The sequence below is a fragment of the Salvelinus fontinalis genome, chromosome 39 (assembly GCF_029448725.1).
Source record: "Salvelinus fontinalis isolate EN_2023a chromosome 39, ASM2944872v1, whole genome shotgun sequence".
In the NCBI taxonomy this organism is placed as follows: Eukaryota; Metazoa; Chordata; class Actinopteri; order Salmoniformes; family Salmonidae; genus Salvelinus; species Salvelinus fontinalis.
In genome coordinates this window covers 24,737,938-24,760,708 of record NC_074703.1, presented here as the reverse complement: position 1 = coordinate 24,760,708, position 22,771 = coordinate 24,737,938, and the positions used below count along the sequence as shown (strand labels likewise).

General features: G+C 43.9%; 1 protein-coding gene across 4 annotated transcripts in view; it reads right to left on the bottom strand.

Moving 5' to 3' along the window:
• LOC129838763 (metabotropic glutamate receptor 8-like) overlaps nt 1-22,771 on the bottom strand; it is a 370,637-nt gene that overhangs the window by 2,169 nt on the left and 345,697 nt on the right. For 3 of the 4 annotated variants that reach the window (XM_055905928.1, XM_055905923.1, XM_055905925.1), the window contains one exon: nt 193-436. In XM_055905928.1, the coding sequence (XP_055761903.1) occupies nt 193-436 (244 nt within the window). Of the gene's footprint in view, nt 1-188; nt 437-22,771 lie in introns of all 4 variants that reach the window. The other variant, XM_055905924.1, reaches the window with a different exon arrangement.

Genomic DNA, 22,771 nt, shown 5'->3' with positions numbered 1-22,771 from the left:
ACTTTATTTTTTATTTTATTTTTAAACTTGGGGGGGCCAAATAAAACCATTCAGCTCATGGGCCGTCAGTTGGGGAACCCTGGTGTAGATGTACTATATATACATGTATACTGTTAGTATAGGTGTATACAATATATCATTAGATATATAAGTGTATTATGTATAGGTTAGTAAAGGTGTGTTCTTACTCACTGTTGGTCTCCATGCTCTCACACAGCTCCGTCTGGACCTCTCCGTTGGGCCGGTCGCCTCCCTTCTGCAGCTTGCCTGACATGGCGGCGGCGGTGACGATGGCCTTGAAGCTGCGTTTACGCTTGGGGATGTTCTGCTCCGGGTGGAAGATAATGACGTAGACCTTGGGCATGTACAGCATCCCCAGAGAGACAGAGGCGCTGAGGCTGAGCGAGATAGTCAGGGTGGTGGTCTGGATGTACATCTGGTGAGGGGAGGGAGGGAGAAGAGAGAGAGAGTAGAGGAATCAACATACTGTAACCACTAACAACTCTACACCGACAAATCTACGCTGATATATACCATACGCTGACATAAACCATACGCTGTTATAAACCATACGCTGATTTAAACCATATGCTGATATAAACCATACGCTGACATAAACCATACGCTGATATAAACCATACGCTGATATAAACCATACGCTGATATAAACCATACGCTGATATAAACCATACGCTGATATAAACCATACGCTGATATAAACCATACGCTGATATAAACCATACGCTGATATAAACCATACGCTCACATAAACCATACGCTGACATAAACCATACGCTGACATAAACCATACGCTGATATAAACCATACGCTGACATAAACCATACGCTTATATGAACCATACGCTGATATAAACCATACGCTGATATAAACCATACGCTGATATAAACCATACGCTGATATAAACCATACGCTGATGTAAACCATACGCTGATGTAAACCATACGCTGATGTAAACCATACGCTGACATAAACCATACGCTGACATAAACCATACGCTGACATAAACCATACGCTGATATAAACCATACGCTGATATAAACCATACGCTGATATAAACCATACGCTGATATAAACCATACGCTGATATAAACCATACGCTGATATAAACCATACGCTCACATAAACCATACGCTGACATAAACCATACGCTGACATAAACCATACGCTGACATAAACCATACGCTGATATGAACCATACGCTGATATAAACCATACGCTGATATAAACCATACGCTGATATAAACCATACGCTGATATAAACCATACGCTGATATAAACCATACGCTGATATAAACCATACGCTGATGTAAACCATACGCTGACGTAAACCATACGCTGACATAAACCATACGCTGACATAAACCATACGCTGATATAAACCATACGCTGATATAAACCATACGCTGATATAAACCATACGCTGATATAAACCATACGCTGATATAAACCATACGCTGATATAAACCATACAATGGCTACTATACAGTGATACTTGACAGAACCCCTATGGTATCATATCACTGAGCGGAGGCTTCATCAGAAATAAACACAAACCTGCGCACGCACACAGACACACTAACACACACACACACACACACACACACACACACACACACACACACACACACACACACACACACACACACATGCACACAGACCCCTCCACCACTGGAAGGATTCCTCTCAAAGCGCAGCCACTCATCTGTGTCCATCCCTGACTATAGCATGGTGTAGGAATCACAGCTAGCAGATGGCCGGTCACGCTTCTTCAGTCACAACAACACCACACAGCCCCGGCTAGCCAGCGTAGCGTTCCGCTGAGGAAAACAAAGCAGTGCTCCACCGCCCGCTCCCTCGCCAAGAGAGAACAGGCGTGAACAGATTACACATGTTGACAGTAATACCAATTTACAGTATATCCTCTCTAATGAGAGCAACCAGAAAGAAGATGAGAAAAGGCTTAGACGTTGAAGTGTGTGTGTGTGTGTGTGTGTGTGTGTGTGTGTGTGTGTGTGTGTGTGTGTGTGTGTGTGTGTGTGTGTAGGGTGGTAGAAATTATCCAAACATTATCGTGAATATAATAAACTACACTCATCAATACGACTCCATTATCATGTGAATGTTAGAGTAGATGTCCATAATCGTGTCCAGTGGGTATCACCACTCGGAATACTATAAGATGCACGTGTCTAGGTTCACCATTATGCAATTATTAAGAGGCTAAGGGACAAAGGAACTAATGCCTTGCAATCAATGTCCTAGCATTTAATGATTGAGTTAACCTTGACTCAGAGATGCATAGTTAGACCAAGCATATACAGTGGCTTGCGAAAGTATTCACCCCCTTGGCATGTTTCCTATTTTGCCTTACAACCTGGAATATAATGCCTTACAACCTGGAATTAAAATTGATTTTTTGGGGGGGGTTTGTATCATTTGATTTACCCAACATGCCTACCACTTTGAAGATCCAAATATTTTTTGGGTGTGAAAAAAACAAGAAATAAGAAAAAAAACTGAAAACTTGAGCGTGCATAACTATTCACCCCAAAGGCAATACTTTGTAGAGACACCTTTTGCAGCAATTACAGCTGCAAGTCTCTTGGGATATGTCTCTATAAACTTGGCACATCTAGCCATTGGGATTTTTGCCCAATCTTCAAGGCAAAACTTCTCCAGCTCCTTCAAGTTGTCAGGGTTCCGCTGGTGTACAGTAATCTTTAAGTCATACCACAGATTCTCAATTCGATTGAGGTCTGGGCTTTGACTAGGCCATTCCAAGACATTTAAATGTTTCCCCTTAAACCACACGAGTGTTGCTTCAGCAGTATGCTTAGGGTTATTGTCCTGCTCTTGAAGACTGAATCAGGTTTCCCTCAAGAATTTCCCTGTATTTAAAGCCATCCATCATTCCTTCAATTCTGACTAGTTTCCCAGTCCCCGCCAATGAAAAACATCCACACAGCATGATGCTGCCATCACCATGCTTCACTGTGGGGATAGAAGTCTCGGGGGGGATGAGAAGTGTGGGTTTGCGCCAGACATAGTGTTTTCCTTGATGGCCAAAAAGCTCAAATTCAGTCTCATCTAACCAGAGTACCTTCTTCCATATGTTTGGGGAGTCTCCAACATGCCTTTTGGCGAACATCAAACGTGTTTGCTTATTTTTTTTAATTAATAAATGGCTTTTTTCTGGCCACTCTTCCGTAAAGCCCAGCTCTGTCGAGTGTACGTCTTAAAGAGGTCCTATGGACAGATACTCTTTGAAGGAGCTTTGCAGTTCCTTCAGGGTTATCTTTGGTCTCTTTGTTGCCTCTCTGATTAATGCCCTCCTTGCCTCGTCCGTGAGTTTTGGTGGGCGGCCCTCTCTTGGCAGGTTTGTTGTGGTGCCATATTCTTTCCATTTTTTTTATAATGGATTTAATGGTGCTCTGTGGGATGTTCAAAGTTTCAGATATTTTTTTAGAACCCAACCCTGATCTGTACTTCTCCACAACTTTGTCCCTGACCTGTTTGGAGAGCTCCTTGGTCTTCATGGTGCCGCTTGCTTGGTGGTGACACTAACTTAGTGGTGTTGCAGACTCTGGGGCCTTTCAGAACAGATGTATATATACTGAGATCATGTGACAGATCATGTGACACTTAGATTGCACACAGGTGGACTTTATATAACTAATTATGTGACTTCTGAAGGTAATTGGTTGCACCAGATCTTATTTGGGCTTCATAGCAAATGGGGTGAATAGATATGCATGCACCAGTTTTCGATTTTGAATTTTGTAGAATATTTTTTTTAAGTTGTTTTTATCATTTCACTTCACCAATTTGGACTATTTTGTGTATGTCCGTTACATGAAATATAAATAAAAATCCATTTAAATTACAGGTTATAATGCAACAAAATAGGAAAAATGCCAAGAGGGGTGATTACTTTTGCAAGGCACTGTATGCTATGTATATTGTGAATAACATTTACCATTAGACATTTCACCAAATAATAATAAGTAATATTAATCAGGAATGTGAGGACTACAATTCGTATCCAATTTAAAGTAACCATAATTATTACAGTTACACAATAAGAATACAATAAACGAATGACAGATACCAGAAATCTTCTCATTAAACAATAATACAAAATAATAATGAGTCTTCACAGCATAGAAAATCCACCACTATGACATACAAACGTATATCAGGAGATCGGTTAACCAATGACTACATAATCTAAGCTTAAACCCATTTTGTAGTCTCCCAAGAGTGCCAACTCCCTGTATCGCCTATCGTCTAATTAACATCACTTTGCACGGTCCAAAACATTCCAACAAAAGGCCTACAACATCACAGGCATTCTCTAATCTAATCACCACACCTCAACACTGTGTCGCTCCTGTGTCGCTCCTCTCTGAACTAACCTCCGTCAAGCGTACAGAGTAACACAGTTTCTCTGTAACAATAAATCCGTAGCACTTACAGTATAATGAAACATAGCTCTTTATGAACTCTTGAAACAATCCAAACATGGCAATTTAATTCACACAGTAACATTAATTTAGTCGATTCAAGTTTCATCAGTCTTCACCTCTCCTGGCTTCAGTGACCCTAGGACTTCTGTGAGAGCATCTCCTCATCGTGATTGTCACAGTGTGTTTGACCCCTATGATAGCCCACACATGGTCTGTCTTTCAAACAATGCCATACATCGTGATTGAGTCATCACGCTGGGCCAGCAAGTTGCTAGAGGCATCTTCATCACTGGCCTTTCTCATCGTTCACATTTGTTCACTCTCTATTTTCCACTACGTGTCTGTACATAATGCATGCATGTGTACAGTGTGCTCTGACAATGTAACGGTGTGGACTGGTACACATCTCTAGGCAGGCCTTGAGGCCTGCGAGCCACGACTTCGGCATGGCAGCAGTATTATCTGTGTGTCAGTGTGTGTCAACTACCGTTAGCGTTATAGGTGTGAGTTAGCTAGAGGGCTAATGTGATATTCCATTAGCCGTTACAGGATCGGTACTGTTTGGCGTCGCACAGAGAATTTTCAACCAACCTTATCTTCGTTCGGCCAAACGTGTATCTTCTTAAATGTCCATGTCCAGTTGCAGGTAGTTGGTTTGAACTTAGAACATGCTGTGTTATTAAAATAAACACGTTTTGCTCCGTGAAGTAATCCAACAATGTGTACATCGACATCTTCTCTATTTCAAAAGATACATGTTTAGCCGAATCGAGAACGAAGACAGTATCACCAAGTTAAGGTAGGTCGAAAATGCTCTATGCTACGCCAAACAGTACCTATCCTGTCACGTCTAATGGTGCATCACATTAGCCCGTTTCCATCTGCTAGCTACAGGTAACTGCCAAAATAAAGGAAACTTGAGTACATTTTTTGAGTAAATGAGGAATACAAAGTATATTATAAGAAGGTGCTTCAACACAGGTGTGGTTCCTGAGTTAATTAAGCAATTAACATCCCTTCATGCTTAGGGTGCTAAAAAATGTTTGGCAGGCCATTATTTTGGCTATGATGGCTTTGCCCCCATAGGATGACAATTCCCCCATCCAAAACAGTTTGATGAGCATGAAAACGATGTTAACCATATCCTATATCCATGGCCATCTCAGTCACCAGATCTCAACCCAGTTGAACACTTATGGGGAAACTTGGAGCGGCGCCTGAGACAGCGTTTTCTACCACCATCAACAAAACACCAAACGATGGAATTTCCAATGGAAGAATGGTGCGAGTGTAGAATCTGTGTGAGCAGCGATTCAATGCCAGCTAGGTGTGACTCATATAGAAGGTCACCCTGTTAGCTAAGCTCTCTGTCCCTGTGACATCTCTTTCCTCTCACATCAGCTCTGGAGAGAACATATCGTACCAACACAACAACAGCTGCCTAGAGGGAGAATAGGCTAGAGAACACAATATAGGGCATTTATGCAGTAGGTGCTACTCATACAGCCAGACTAAGGTAAGGATGTATCCTACCAAAAAATGACAATTTAATTCAAAATGTAACTGTCTCCCACTGACATTGACGCATGACTATAGGAAACATTGATTTAAGTGGAAATATGGATACTCTCCATCTTAGAGCAATACTTTTGGTGCACTATATGTGAAGAACAGGGTGCCATGTGGGATTGGCCCCAATTCCCTCTTCAGTGACTCATCAAATGCTCATTCAACGACATGGACACTCAACTCCTAATATCTGATCTGAGTTTATCTTCACAGGGGTTATGTGTTATCTCCTTTAATAGGATATAGAGCAGCTTAAGCTGTAGATTACAGCAGAAGGATCCCTGGGTGGACGTGGGCAGAGAGATCAGAGCACTGACAGGACGGCATGTACATACAGAGAGTGATCTCCTCCGATGAGAGAAAGAGAGAAGGGAAGCGGAGGAGAGAAAGAGAGGGGAGGAGGGAGAGAGGAGAAAGAGAGAAAGGTAATAGGGGAGAGACAGGGAGATTGAAAAAGACAAAAGGTAGAATGACAGTCAAAGAGGGAGAAAGAGAGAACAAACAGAGAGCGAGAAAGGAAGAAGAGAGCAATAGAGAGAGGCATTCCTCATAGCACTAAGCCCTCCATTACAAAAGCAGCACGTCTGGAGATAGCAGTTTTCATTACACTCTGCTGAGAGCAGGAGGATCCTACCAGCAGATGTATTTAACCTTTATTTAACTAGGCAAGTCAGTTAAGAACAAATTCCTATTTACAATGACTGCCTACCCCTTGCCAAACCCTAAGCCGGACAATGCTGGGCACCGCCCTATGGGACTTCCAATCACAGCCAGTTGTGATACAGCCTAGAATTGAACCAGGGTCTGTAGTGACGCCTCTAACACTAAGATGCAGTGCCTTAGACCGCTGCACCACTCAGGAGATGTTTGCTGTACATCCACACACGCACGCACACACAAACACACACTCTCCCACTCTCTCTCTCTTTCACTCTCTCTCTCTCACTCTTTCTCTCTCTTTTTCTGTCTCTCTCCCTCCCTCTCTCTCTTTCTCTCCTCTCTATCGCCCCTCCATCCCTCCATCTCTCCCTCGCTGAGCAGGTATGATAGGTGGAAATGGTAAATATGTGCTTTAGTGGGGCTGACCAGCTGTGAATAGGGCAATTAGCTCCACTCTGCTAACCACCACTGCTCTCCCTCCTTCCAAAGCTGTCTTTAGAGAAGTCAATACTCTACAAAATACAAAATACCTCCATCCAAAACCATCACTTAAACCACAGGGTTGGGGAGTAACGGATTACATGTAATCCATTACATGTAAGAGATTACTTAAAAAAAAAAAATGTAATCCGTTACGTTACAAGCAAAAATATTGTCATCAGATTACAGACATTTTTGAAAAACTAGAGGCATTACTTCGAGGCTTACTTTTAAATTCAGAAAGGATGTTTGTGGAAAACAATCTTGACACTTCTCTGTTTTCTCAATGACATTCAAATCAGCATTGAAAAAAGGCACAAGTTTCAGTTTGTTCCACCTGAGCGAGTCTGACCACATGTCAAAGACCACTATGATGACACACCAAATTTGTTTGATGGATCGCGGGAAAAGAGCAGGAACAGACTTTTGAAGGCTACAGTCCAAGATATGTCTTGGAGATATGAGATATGAGAAGATATGCTGCTGTCGGCATCCAAGATTATCCAACTTGAATAAACGCTTGGAGGTAAGGATGACAGCGGTGGTATAGTCTATGGCGATACGGATATCACATATTATTGATTCATTTGATGTGAAACACTTCCCACACTGCCCCTACTCGGATGGTATCGCGCCGTCCCAACCTTCGCTCTCTCTCCCCCGCTACTCTCTCCTCTTCCATCCTATCATCTCTTCCCTCTGCTCAAACCTTCTCCAACCTATCTCCTGATTCTGCCTCCTCAACCCTCCTCTCCTCCCTTTCTGCATCTTTTGACTCTCTATGTCCCCTATCCTCCAGGCCGGCTCGGTCCTCCCCTCCTGCTCCGTGGCTCGACGACTCATTGCGAGCTCACAGAACAGGGCTCCGGGCAGCCGAGCGGAAATGGAGGAAAACTCGCCTCCCTGCGGACCTGGCATCCTTTCACTCCCTCCTCTCTACATTCTCCTCTTCTGTCTCTGCTGCTAAAGCCAATTTCTACCACTCTAAATTCCAAGCATCTGCCTCTAACCCTAGGAAGCTCTTTGCCACCTTCTCCTCCCTCCTGAATCCTCCTTCCCCTCCTCCCCCCTCCTCCCTCTCTGCTGATGACTTCGTCAACCATTTTGAAAAGAAGGTCGACGACATCCGATCCTCGTTTGCTAAGTCAAACGACACCGCTGGTTCTGCTCACACTGCCCTACCCTGTGCTTTGACCTCTTTCTCCCCTCTCTCTCCAGATGAAATCTCGCGTCTTGTGACGGCTGGCCGCCCAACAACCTGCCCGCTTGACCCTATCCCCTCCTCTCTTCTCCAGACCATTTCCGGAGACCTTCTCCCTTACCTCACCTCGCTCATCAACTCATCCTTGACCGCTGGCTACGTCCCTTCCGTCTTCAAGAGAGCGAGAGTTGCACCCCTTCTGAAAAAACCTACACTCGATCCCTCCGATGTCAACAACTACAGACCAGTATCCCTTCTTTCTTTTCTCTCCAAAACTCTTGAACGTGCCGTCCTTGGACAGCTCTCCTGCTATCTCTCTCAGAATGACCTTCTTGATCCAAATCAGTCAGGTTTCAAGACTAGTCATTCAACTGAGACTGCTCATCTCTGTGTCACGGAGGCACTCCGCACTGCTAAAGCTAACTCTCTCTCCTCTGCTCTCATCCTTCTAGACCTATCGGCTGCCTTTGATACTGTGAACCATCAGATCCTCCTTTCCACCCTCTCCGAGCTGGGCATCTCCGGCGCGGCCCACGCTTGGATTGCGTCCTACCTGACAGGTCGCTCCTACCAGGTGGCGTGGCGAGAATCTGTCTCCGCACCACGTGCTCTCACCACTGGTGTCCCCCAGGGCTCTGTTCTAGGCCCTCTCCTATTCTCGCTATACACCAAGTCACTTGGCTCTGTCATAACCTCACATGGTCTCTCCTATCATTGCTATGCAGACGACACACAATTAATCTTCTCCTTTCCCCCCTCTGATAACCAGGTGGTGAATCGCATCTCTGCATGTCTGGCAGACATATCAGTGTGGATGACGGATCACCACCTCAAGCTGAACCTCGGCAAGACGGAGCTGCTCTTCCTCCCGGGGAAGGACTGCCCGTTCCATGATCTCGCCATCACGGTTGACAACTCCATTGTGTCCTCCTCCCAGAGTGCTAAGAACCTTGGCGTGATCCTGGACAACACCCTGTCGTTCTTAACTAACATCAAGGCGGTGACCCGTTCCTGTAGGTTCATGCTCTACAACATTCGCAGAGTACGACCCTGCCTCACGCAGGAAGCGGCGCAGGTCCTAATCCAGGCACTTGTCATCTCCCGTCTGGATTACTGCAACTCGCTGTTGGCTGGGCTCCCTGCCTGTGCCATTAAACCCCTACAACTCATCCAGAACGCCGCAGCCCGTCTGGTGTTCAACTTTCCCAAGTTCTCTCACGTCACCCCGCTCCTCCGCTCTCTCCACTGGCTTCCAGTTGAAGCTCGCATCCGCTACAAGACTATGGTGCTTGCCTACGGAGCTGTGACGGGAACGGCACCTCCGTACCTTCAGGCTCTGATCAGGCCCTACACCCAAACAAGGGCACTGCGTTCATCCACCTCTGGCCTGCTCGCCTCCCTACCTCTGAGGAAGTACAGTTCCCACTCAGCCCAGTCAAAACTGTTCGCTGCTCTGGCACCCCAATGGTGGAACAAACTCCCTCACGACGCCAGGTCAGCGGAGTCAATCACCACCTTCCGGAGACACCTGAAACCCCACCTCTTTAAGGAATACCTAGGATAGGATAAAGTAATCCTTCTAACCCCCCCCCCCCCCTTAAAAGAGTTAGATGCACTATTGTAAAGTGGTAGTTCCACTGGATATCATAAGGTGAATGCACCAATTTGTAAGTCGCTCTGGATAAGAGCGTCTGCTAAATGACTTAAATGTAAATGTAAATCACACTGCTGCTCTCATATACATCCATGGGTTCTTGAAGAATAGAACGTATAAATGCCTCATGAGCAAAGTTCAACTGTTGTAACTCATCAGAACCCAAAAGATAAGCTTGTTTTACTTCAATGTCTGTAAACATTGTAAATATAAACAAACCCTGTATAACCCCATAACATGGTTAAAACAATCATTTTTATAACATGGATGGTTAGTCCTTGCATCCATAGTTCTGTCTATTAATCTGAGAGTGGTTACATTTCTCCAGGCCCATCCCTCTGCTTTTTACCAAAACAGAGGCGGGGCAACCGTTTTGTTATTGTTTCATCTGTGGATTTGCCCTTTAAACAGCTGCATATTTTCAAGATTTCAAAGTGTCGCCAACAAAGAGGTAGACAATAGTACTATAGTAAATGCATAATATGGCATTCATTTTTCACATGTAAATTGCACTTTTCAGTAGTGCTCAAAACATGCCATTCCATGAGCTCAGCATAAATTTTTCAACTCAAATCAATGAGCCCAATCAGTCCTCCATGACAACAAAATCATAAACAACAGAGTAGGGCTGGCTAATAAGTCCTTAGTTTTGGGGTTATGCTCAGGTTAAACAATTTGGCTAATCTATACTTCCATATTTCCAAGTCTTGTTCTTGATATCAAGGGGTATAACATTTATTGGAATGACTGTAATTCTGATAGACTTTGGTTTTTAATATAAAGAAATCATTTGATCATATTATTATATGTAGTAGAAAGCGATGGGTGAGAAGAAGCCTAAGTAACCAACCTATAAAGTAAAATTTAACATCCATATATGTCCAGCTATGTAAACGTTAACATTGATTTATCCTGCAACAGATGTCGTTCAATTGTTAACATACATTTGTGTCTTCTTCTCATGCCTCTTAAGGGGAAAGTAATCTAAAAGTAACAGAATGTAATCAGATTACGTTACCGAGTTTGGGTAATCTATAAGTGACATTATAAATTACAATTTTGGACAGGTAATTAGTAACTGTAATGCAGGTATTCCCAAACTGGGGTACGCGCAATGGCGCCGGAGGTACGCCAAACAAAAAAATAATACATTCTTTCCTGAGTAGCCTCCTTTTACTGCCAAAAATACAATTAAACCATCTAGTGTTCAGCGAAAAAAACAACACAATGTCAAATACAGGTAGACTAGTCAAAAAATGAACATCCAATCACATGAACCATTACTCTCTAGCGGAATTCCACTAACGGACCGTATGTAGCCAAACGTAGCTGCTGCTTATGTTGGTATCTGTACTGATGTCGCAAAAGCCATGACAGGGAGACATACAGTGGCTTGGAAAGTATTCACCCACCTTGGAATTTCTCTTATTTTGCTGCCTTACAACCTGGAATTAAAATAGATTTTTTTAAGAGTTTGTATCATTTGATTTACACAACAGGCCTACCACTTTGAAGATGGAACATATTTTTTATTGTAAAAAAAACAAGAAATAAGACAAAAATAAAATAAAATTGAGAGTGCATGACTATTCATCCTCCCCAAAGTCAATACTTTGTAGAACCACCTTCTTGGGGTATGTCTCTATAAGCTTGGCACATCTAGCCACTGGGATTTTGGCCCATTCTTCAAGGCAAACTGCTCCAGCTCCTTCAAGTTGGGTGGGTTCCACTGGTGTACAGCAATCTTTAAGTCATACTACAGATTCCCAATTGGATTTAGGTCTGAGCTTTGACTTGGCCATTCCAAGACATGTAAAATGTTTCGCCATAAACCACTCAAGTGTTGTTTTAGCAGTATGCTTAGGGTTATTGTCCTGTTTTTGAAGACTGAAACAGGTTTCCCTCAAGAATTTCCCTGTATTTAGTGCCATCAATCATTCCGTCCAGTCGGACCAGTATCTGAGTCCCTGCCCGATGAAAAAAAGGGATGGTGTTCTCGGGGTGATGGGAGGTGTTGGGTTTGAGCCAGACATAGCACTTTCCTTAATGGCCAAAAAGCAAAATATTAGTATCATCTGACCAGAGTACAGTTGAAGTCGGAAGTTTACACACACCTTAGCCAAATACATATTCAGTTAAGATCACCGCTTTATTTTCAGAATGTGAAATGTCAGAATAATTGTAGAGAGAATGATTTATTTCAGCTTTTATTTCTTTCATCACATTCCCAGTGGGTTAGATGTTTACATACACTCAATTAGTATTTGGTAGCATTGGCTTTAAATGGTTTAACTTGGGTCAAATGTTTCGGGTAGCCTTCCACAAGCTTCCCACTATAAGTTGGGTGAATTTTGGCCCATTTCTCCTGTCAGAGCTGCTGAAACTGGGTCAAGTTTGTAGGCCTCCTTGCTCACACACGCTTTTTCAGTTCTGAAGACATCAAAACTATGAAATAACACATATGAAATCATGTAGTAACCAAAAAAGGTGTTATATTTTATATTTGAGATTCTTCAAAGTAGCCACCCCTTGCCTTGACAGCTTTGCACAATATTGGCATTCTCTAAACCAGCTTCATGAGGTAGTCACCTGGAGTGCATTTCAATTAACAGGTGTGCCTTGTTAAAAGTTAATTTGTGGAATTTCTTTCCTTCTTAACCAAGTTCATATTATGGCAAGAACAGCTCAAATAAGCACAGTGAAACGACAGTCCATCATTACATCAAGACATTAAGGTCAGGAAGATTTCAAAAACCATCCAGCGCTATGATGAAATTGGCTCTCATGAGGACCGCCAGACGATAGGTTCACTACAGTTAACTTGTCTCAGTGCTGTTGTGCTGTCAAACCTTTCGGTTTTTACTTTTAATACATTTACCAATGTCTTCGTTTTTTCCTCACTCAACTTTTTTCATTCAATTTTTTCACCCAGGACGCTATATCTGAAAATGGTTCTACAGGACCTCCACCAGCCGAAGCTAAGTAGTAACATCAACATTATGCCTTCTAATTGCAGTTGCTGTACTCATAATATACAGGAGAACTATCGCCTTATGGTGAGAATAGCAGTGTTGCAACTGCAGCTTCAGATGCAATCGTTAGCCAATTTAAGTGTAGGAAAGGATGAAACAGCGTCTGTGCCACCAGTATGTACAGATAGTAGTATAAATCCCCCCCCCCCCCCCGCACAGTCCTCACAGACAGACAATTTCTCAAGGCTTCTGGAAAGAAATACTGTCGGCATACTCAACTGGTGTCGCTCATTCAGCCGACAGGAACGTTCAACCGGTTCTCCCCATTAAGCAACGAGTCGGTCAGAGGCCAAGCTTTCTCAGGTGTCTCCTCCACCTGTTACAGGGTCTGGGCCGCCAAAGCCTCCCACCATTAGCTGTCTCAATCTCCAGTATCTATGCTGCATTAGCGTATGGGCCGGGGGGCTAGGGTCAGTCTGTTATATCTGGTGTAATTCTCCTGTCTTATCTGGTGTCCTGTGTGAATTTAAGTATGCTCCCTCTAATTCTCTCTCTCTCCCTCCCCTCCCGGAGGACCTGAGCCCTAGGATCATGCCTCAGGACTACCTGGCCTGATGACTCCTGACTATACCCCAGTCCACCTGGTCGTGCTGCTTCTCCAGTTTCAACTGTTGGGAACCCTGACCTGTTCACCGGACGTGCTACCTTGTCCCGGACCTGCTGTTTTCGACTCTCTCTCTCTCTACCGCACCCGCTGTCTCGACCTCTGAATGCTCGGCTATGAAAAGCCAACTGACATGTACTCCTGAAGTACTGACCTGTTGCACCCTCTACAACAATGTAATTATTATTTGACCCTGCTGGTCATCTATGAACGTTTGAACATCTTGAAGAACAATCTGGGCTTCAATGGCCATGTACTCTTATGATCTCCACCCGGCCACCCCTCAGTGCCTGGTTCCTCTCTATGTTTCTTCCTAGGTTACTACCTTTCTAGGGAGTTTTTCCTAGCCACTGTGCTTCTACATCTGCATTGCTTGCTGGGTTTTAGGATGGGTTTCTGTATAGCGCTTTGTGACATCTGCTGATGTAATAAGGGCTTTATAAATACATTTGATTGATTTGATAGTGTTAACTGCACCTCCTACTGCAGCCAAAATAAATGCTTCACAGACTTCAAGTAAAAGACACATCTCAACATCAACTGTTCAGAGGAGACTGCGTGAATCAAGCCTTCATGGTCGAAGTAACCACTACTAAAGGACACCAATAAGAAGAGAATTGTTTGGGCCAAAAAACACGAGCAATGTACATTGCGTGTGTAAATCTGTCCTTTGGTCTGATGATCCAAATTTGTGATGTTTGGTTCCAACCGCTGTGTCTTTGTGAGACGCAGAGTAGGTAAATGGATGATCTCCACATGTGTGGTTCCCACTATGAAGCATGGAGGAGGTGGTGTGATGGTGTGGGGGCGCTTTGCTGGTGACACTGTCAGTGATTTATTTAAAAGGAACACTTATGGCTACCACATCGTTCTGCAGTGATACGCCATCCCATCTGGTTTTACGCTCAGTGGGGCTATCATTTGTTTTTCAATGGGACAATGACCCAAAACACACCGTCAGGCTGTGTAAGGGCTATTTGACCAAGAAGAAGAGTGATGGAGTGCTGCATCTAGTCTCCACAATCACCCGACCTCAACCCAATTGATATGGTTTGGGATGAGTTGGACCGCAGAGTGAAGGAAAAGCAAGAGTTCAGCATATGTGGGAACTCCTTCAAGACTGTTGGAAACTGGTTGAGAGACTGTCATGAAACTGGTTGAGAGAATGCCAAGAGTGTGCAAAGCTGTCATCAAGGCAAAGGGTGCCTACTTTGAAGAATCTAAAATATATTTAGATTTCTTTAACACTTTTTTGCTTACTACATGATTCCATGTGTGTTTTTTCATAGTTTTGATGTCTTCACTATTAGTCTACAATGTAGAAAACCTCTTGAATGAGTAGGTGTGTTCAAACTTTTGACTGGTACTGTACTTGCAAAAAAGATATTGAAATAAATAATTCTAAAAATCAATCTGCAATCAAGCATGCTGGGAAATATGATAATAATAGGCATGGTTTTGGTTTAACACTAGTTATTAACACCAACACTGGGGTTCTTTTACACCAATAAGTGTTAATTTAACACTTAGAGACTACAAACTACTATTGAGAGTTGTTCAATGTGTGATGTCATTGAAACTCTTCACGTGTTACACCACAGAAGCCGAACCCTCTACACATGGCAAGTGTGTGCCATCTATTTGTGCAACCTCTGTCTAGACACAGACGTCAATTACAGCATATGACCATACGATCATATCAACATCAACAATGAAGTGTATGTTTATACAGACTCTAGGGTATAGACGTTGTATCCCTTGTCTATAGTGTGTACCCTTGGACAGCGTGTTAAGCTTCTCCATCACATGGCCATAACCACAAGGGGAGTGGGAGAAAGGGACCGTGCATTTCAAGCACTCTGTTAGCTATTGAACAACAGATTACTTTGCAGCGGTGGTGTAAAGTACTTAAGTAAACATACTTTAAAGTACTACTTAAGTCGTTTTTGGGGGGTATCTGTACTTCACTTCACTATTTATATTTTTTGCCAACTTTCACTTTTACTTCACTACATTCCTAAGGAAAATAATGTACTTTTAGCTCCTGACACCTAAAAGTACTCGTTACATTTTGACAGCGAAATGGTCCAATTCACACACTTATCAAGAGAACATCCCTGGTCAACCCTACTGCCTCTGATCTGGCGGACTCACTAAACACAAATGCTTGGTTTGTAAATGATGTCTGAGTGTTGGATTGTTGCCCCTGGCTATCCATCAATAAAAAAAAAAAAGATAATTGTGCCGCCTGGTTTGCTTGGACAGCAGTGGCTTCTTCCGTGGTGTCCTCCCATGAACACCATTCTTGTTTAGGGTTGTACGTATCGTAGACTCATCAGCAGCATGTTCCAGAGATTTCTGTAAGTCTTTGGCTGACACACTAGGATTCTTCTTATTAACCTCATTGAGCATTCTGAGCTGTGCTCTTGTAGTCATCTTTGCAGGACGGCCACTCCCACGGAGAGTAGAAACAGTGCTGAACTTTCTCCATTTATAGACAATTTGTCTTACTGTGGACTGATGATTATCAAGGCTTTTAGATATACTTTTGTAACCCTTTCCAGTTTATGCAAGTCAACAATTCTTAATCTTAGGTCTTCTGAGATCTCTTTTGTTCGAGGCATGGTTCACATCAGGCAATGCTTTTGTGAATAGCAAACTCAAATTTTGTGAGTGATTTTTATGGGGCAAGGCAGCTCTAACCAACATCTCAAATCACGTTCCATTGATTGGACTCCAGGTTAGCTGACTCCTGACTCCAATTAGCTTTTGGAGAAGTCATTAGCCTAGGGGTTCACATACTTTTCCCAACCTGCACTGTGAATGTTTAAATTCTGTATTCAATAAAGACAAGAAAAATACAATCATTTGTGTGTTATTAGTTTAAGCACACTGTGTTTGTCTATTGTTGTGACTTAGATGAAGATCAGATCAAATTTGTTCACCAATTCATGCAGAAATCCAGGTAAAGGCTTCACATACTTTTTCTTGCCACTGTACATAAGCTGTCACGTGTACTATTACATAAGGTACGGAAGCTGTCACGTGTACTACTACAGTACACGATGTACACTCTCACATGTACTCATTGTGACCAAAGCAATGGAGGGAGCCAAGAAATGTAAAAGCTCCAGACCATAGGTTTACCAACGTGGACGGCTGTAGTTGGCTACAACAAGCTCGAAGCACAGAGAAAGAGGAGATGTTACATTAATGAGATGTATTTGCTCCTTGACTGAACTAAGTACAAAATACGTCCGCTCTGACCCCGCAGTGCTGTGTGGTTGGTATGATGAAGTGTTAGAGAGAGAGAGAGAGAGGTTTGTCAAATCAATCAAATCTAATTGTATTTGTCACACGCGCCAAATACAACATCTGTAGACCATGAAATGCTTACTTACGAGCCCTTTCTCAACTATGCAGAGATAAAAAGGATGACAAATTGGCAAAAAAAAAAAAAAAAAGGAAATAGTAATAAAACAAATAACAATAACAAGGCTACATACAAGGAGTACCGGCCCCCAGTCAATGTGCAAAGGTGCGAGTTAATAACAAGGCTACATACAAGGAGTACCGGCCCCCAGTCAATGTGCAAGGGTACGAGGTAGTTGAGGTAATTGAACTAATATGCACATGTAGGTAGGGGTAAAGGTGACTAGACAATCAGGATACTATAGATAATAAACAGAGCAGCAGCAGCGTATGTGAAGAGTGTGGAAGTGTGACAATGTGTCAATGTGTCAATGTGTGTGTGTGTGTGTGTGTGTGTGTGTGTGTGTGTGTGTGTGTGTGTGTGTGTGTGTGTGTGTGTGTGTGTGTGTGTGTGTGTGTGTGTGTGTGTGTGTGTGTGTGTGTGTGTGTGTGTGTGTGTGTGTGTGTGTGTTTTCGCGTGCGTGCGCGTGCGCGTGTGTGTTTATCTGCATCTGTGTTTATGCATTAGCTCCCTTGGCGGCCGGACACGCACCCTAAATATTAACCTGAGAGAGAGTGCCTGTCCAGTCTCACCAATCCCAGTACGTGATGGGCTTTAAAAACAACATCTCCTCTAATACTTAATACTGCATTACTACATCCCAGTTCAGGCACTGCAGGTCTGGGTTTGGAGCGAAAAGTATCTGGGAAGACAGGTGCACTAAAGCGTGGGTCGTTGCCGGAACTAAGCATTCCGCCCAATTCCGAATTCCATTCCGTCGCGCTCCAATTACGAAACTCGTCCTTGACTCATACACTTATCTGTGACAAGCGACCAAACAGATGACACGCGCTGTGCTCTCCCACCGCCCACCTCTCTCTTTCTCTCTGCGACTCTCTCTCACTTACCCCCCCCCCCCCCCCCCCCCGCGCACATGCTAGTGCGTCCCTGCTTCCAGTAATGAGTTTAGGTGTCCTTGGGATGGCCTGTCCTTAAAGGGCTTTTATGAGTAAGCTGGCTGTAGTGAGCGCTGTAGGACCCTAAACTTATTCAGACTGCCATTTGGAGTCCTCTCCTCCTTTCCCCCTCTCTCTCTCTCTCTCTCTCACCAGGGGACATATCATCTCTCCTGTCAGTCTTAAAGTCTAATTACAAGATGTGGGAGGGACAGGGACAGTGGATGGGTCACAGCAGGTAGTTCATTCAAGGCATCCATCTTCGCCTCGACTAGAACTTTCTGTACACGTGACAATTCCAATTGGACTACTCCTGTACGACACCTTTGCTCCAAAACCGCTGAATACATATGATGCCACCATGGGGTTAAAGGCAACATTCCACATCGCGTGGACAATAACGTCTTCTTTCAATTCTCGGATCGTAATGAGAATCATAATGAGGATCCGCGTTACTTCCCGACGGTTAACAAGAACACAGCTTGCTGGCGAACCGACAATAATTACCCCTATAACAGCATTAATTGTAACAGGATCAATTGTCCATTGATTATAGTAATCAACACATCTCCCTCCAGCCCAGCATCTTCAATCCAACGGTATTTCCTGCCGTTACAGCGAGCGTTATTCCTCTGATTGAGATAGCATTGATCTTTGTCTAATGGACTCTGCTGGGCCTGCTCTCACTGCTTAGAAGAAAAGATGTAAGGAAAGGCATCAACATTCAGTACAGGGTGAAAACAAGTCCAATCCCCAAGTTAAAACTCACACAACAACAAGTCACGGTTAACAAGCTAAGAGTTTCTCTGGAATCCGCTTAGCACCTTCAATTCACCATCGTTTCATAAAGCCTTCTAAATCGACATGATCTAATTATGAGCGGCTATATTTTGCTCAGTTGGCCTATTGACTAAGTCTCTACCACAGGCTGTGGACACATGTCCCCAGAGGACTCCGTGTGAGACAGAGGGACGTGACAGCACAACAAGTATGGGCACGGCACATGTCCGTTATAGTGACTCCCCGTCCTTTACTCTCGCAGGTCTGACGATGGTGATGTGCAGGTCCAGTTCTGCTCTCTTTGTGCAGTTCTGATCTGTTCTGTTCTGTCTTGTCACAGCCGGATAGTGTAGCGGCATTGTCTCTCTGCTGCTGTCTCAGGTGTATCACTACATTATCAGTGTGATAGAAGTGAGGATGAAATACATCTGTTTCTGTGAATCACACGACTCAGTACACACACACACAAACGACCAAGTAGTCCCCCAGCCATTAGGTAGGCTGATGGGCCTGATGGGTCTGGCAATGCCACCAGACATGCACGCGCACACACGCACGCATACACATACACACACAAGGGGCCTGCCGCCAACGAAGGCAGGTAGGACAAAAACTCACCCACACTATCCCCATGAAGTCCCCATACTCTCACATACTCACCCGATCACCTCACACATCACCATACACCTTCCACACACTCTCACAGACCTCCCCAGACCGCTAAAACTAAGGCAGGTGAGTCCGATAAGTGCTAGGTCACTCTATCCTCCCATACAGTACAGTATCTTACAGGTATGAGGAGCCAGCAGGCAGCGTGTTATACTGTGTTGTTGCTGATCTGCCATGTCCTATGATTTGACACACACACACACACACACACACACACACACACACACACACACACACACACACACACACACACACACACACACACACACACACACACACACACACACACACACACACACACACACTGACTTGACTCCTTCTGTAATTTCCCTGAATTATCCCTCTGAAACGTCCCAGTCATGCAGACAGCCCCTGTAATGCGCTTGACATTTCCAATATTCCTTGGCTGCAGAGTGAGTGAGAAGAACAATAACAACCGTTCTAGAGGAACATTCGGGAAAGGTTCACATTTTGATGTTTATTTTATTCTGTTGTCATAGTCGTTCAGTAAAGGCAATGTAAAATGAGTGCTCCCCATCGCTGCTTTCAAAGAGTTGGGCTGTCGTTCTCCCAAGACGAATGTGTGTCGTTTATGCGTTTGTACGCTTTTCTTTTTCCGAGGGTGTGGGGGGGGGGGGGGGGTATTCCCATGGTGCAGTCTGCTGCATCTCTGTGTCTGATGGTGAGATCTGACACCGTCTCCTTCTACTGAAGTTTGCCAAGAATGTACCAAATCCCATCAGGATTGTTCAACTACAGTGCGCAAAATATTCTGTTTGGAAAATGAATGGCGCTTTTTTCAATGTGTTTCCGTACATGTGATCAAACAATACAGAGAATTTTCGAAATGCTGTTTGACAATGGCTGACATCATGATATCTACGTCAAACAAAACTAGAGTTGTGATGTTAGCTGAATCATCCCAGTTCTGACCTAACCCCTGCTATCCTATAAACTAAGCTTTCTGTGAAACCTCCCTAGAGCACTGGGCCTAAACTGCAGCTCCTGATGTGCAAATGCTCCTGACCGTGACATTAGCTAGATACCGTGACATTAGCTAGATACCGTGCCATTAGCTAGATACCGTGCCATTAGCTAGATACCGTGCCATTAGCTAGGCTTTGTCATGGAAGGTTTAGGTGGTTGTAGAATTGAACGTCTCTTTTCTGGACTGATAATTAGTGGGTATCAGCCTAATTTTACTCTGCATGCATTATTTGGGGTTTGTTTTACGTTGTACACGGAGGATATTTTTGCAGAAATGTGCATGCAGAGTCTCAATTTGGTGTTTGTCCCATTTTGTGAATTCTTGATTGGTGAGCAGATCCCAGACATCACAACCATAAAGGGCAATGTGTTCTATAACTGATTCAACTATTTTTTATCCAGATCCTAATTGGTATGTTGAATTTGATGTTCCTTTTGATGGTATAGAAGGCCCTTCGTTCACAGCTTTGTGGAAGTTACCTGTGGCACTGATGTTTAGGCCAAGGTATGTATAGTTTTTTGTGTGCTCTAGGGCAACAGTGTTTAGATGGAAGTTGTATTTGTGGTCCTGGCAATTGGATCTTTTTTGGAACACCATTATTTTGGTCTTACTGAGATTTACTGTCAGGGCCCAGGTCTGGCAGAACCTGTGCAGAAGATTTAGGTGCTGCTGTAGGCCCTCCTTGGTTGGTGACAGAAGCACCAGATCATCAGCAAACAGTAGACATTTGACTTCAGATTCTAGTAGGGTGAGGCAGGGTACTGCAGACTGTTTTAGTGCCCTCGCCAATTAGTTGATATATATGTTGAAGAGGGTGGGGCTTAAGCTGCATCCCTGTCTGACCCCACGGCCCTGTGGAAAGAAACATGTGTGTCTTTGCCAATTTTAATTGTTTGTGTACATGGATTTTATGATGTTGTATGTTTTTCCCCCAACACCACTTTCCATCAATTTGTATAGTAGACCCTTATGCCAAATTGAGTCGAAAGCTTTTTTGAAATCAACAAAGCATGCGAAGACTTTGAATTTGTTTGGGTTTGTTTGTTTGTCAATTAGGGTGTGCAGGGTGAATACGTGGCCTGTCGTACGGTTATTTGGTAAAAAGCCAATTTGACATTAGTTCAGTACATTGTTTTAACTGAGGAAATGATACGAGTCTGCAGTTAATGATAATGCAGAGGATTTCCCCAAGGTTGCTGTTGACGCATATCCCACGGTAGTTATTGGGGTCAAATGTGTCTCCACTTTTGTGAATTGGGGTGATCAGTCTCTCTCTCTCAGCCTCCTTTCTCTCTCTTTCTCTCTCTTTCTCTCGCTCTCTGAATCAACCTCCTCTTTCTCTCTCTTTCTCTCTCTCTCTCTCTCTTCTCTGTCACTCTCTCTCCATCTCTCTCAATTCAATAAAGGGGATTTATTGGCATGGGAAACATATGTTTACATTGCCAAAGCAAGTGAAATGGATAAACAAAAGTGAAATAAAAAAGAAAAAAGTGAACAGTGAATATTACACTCACACAGTCTCTCTCTCTCCACCACTCCTCCTCTGAAGGATTATCCTTTCCTCCCTTGCTGAGTCCTTGTCCTCTCTACTGCTCTCTGAGAAAGTCATTCTATCCCTCATTCTCTCTCTATCTCCACTCCTTCCCTTTCTCCTTCCCTCCCTTCATCCATCTCTGAATTATCTATAGCTCTCTGATTCAGAGCATCTTTCACTACCCCCTCTCATTATTTCTCTCCGTTTTTTTCTCCTTCCATTCCTTTACCCTACTCCGCCCTCGGTGCCTTCCTCCATCTCTACTCCCTACCCTGTGGAGTCACCTCAGTGGCGTGTGGTACAGAGCCCATTGGTCCAAGCAGATTAGGCCAGTTTAATGTGTGCATACCCAACGCGGTAATGACCTGGGCGCGCCACTGCGTCTCCGCGGACCTCCGTACTCACGCAGAGCCACCGATAATAACGTCCCGAGGGGGTTTCTGCCGGGGCCAGCCTCACTGGGGCTATTAGAGCCTGGTCGGGGAAGGGCATCAAGGGACGTTGTGTTAGAATATCTTCCTATCTTGCCTTCGGTCTGTGTCTGATCCTGACTACAGCCTCTCTCTCTCGCCCCACTTCTATCTCTCTCTTCCTCTTCTATCTCTATCCCAACGGTACTACATCATTACTGACCTGGCTTTACCTCCATCCGCCACTTTCCCCTCTCCGCCTCAGGCACCATGCAGTGAGCTTCATGTGAGCTGCGTTCAAAGCACTGTCATTTACAATTATGTAGAATAGTGTT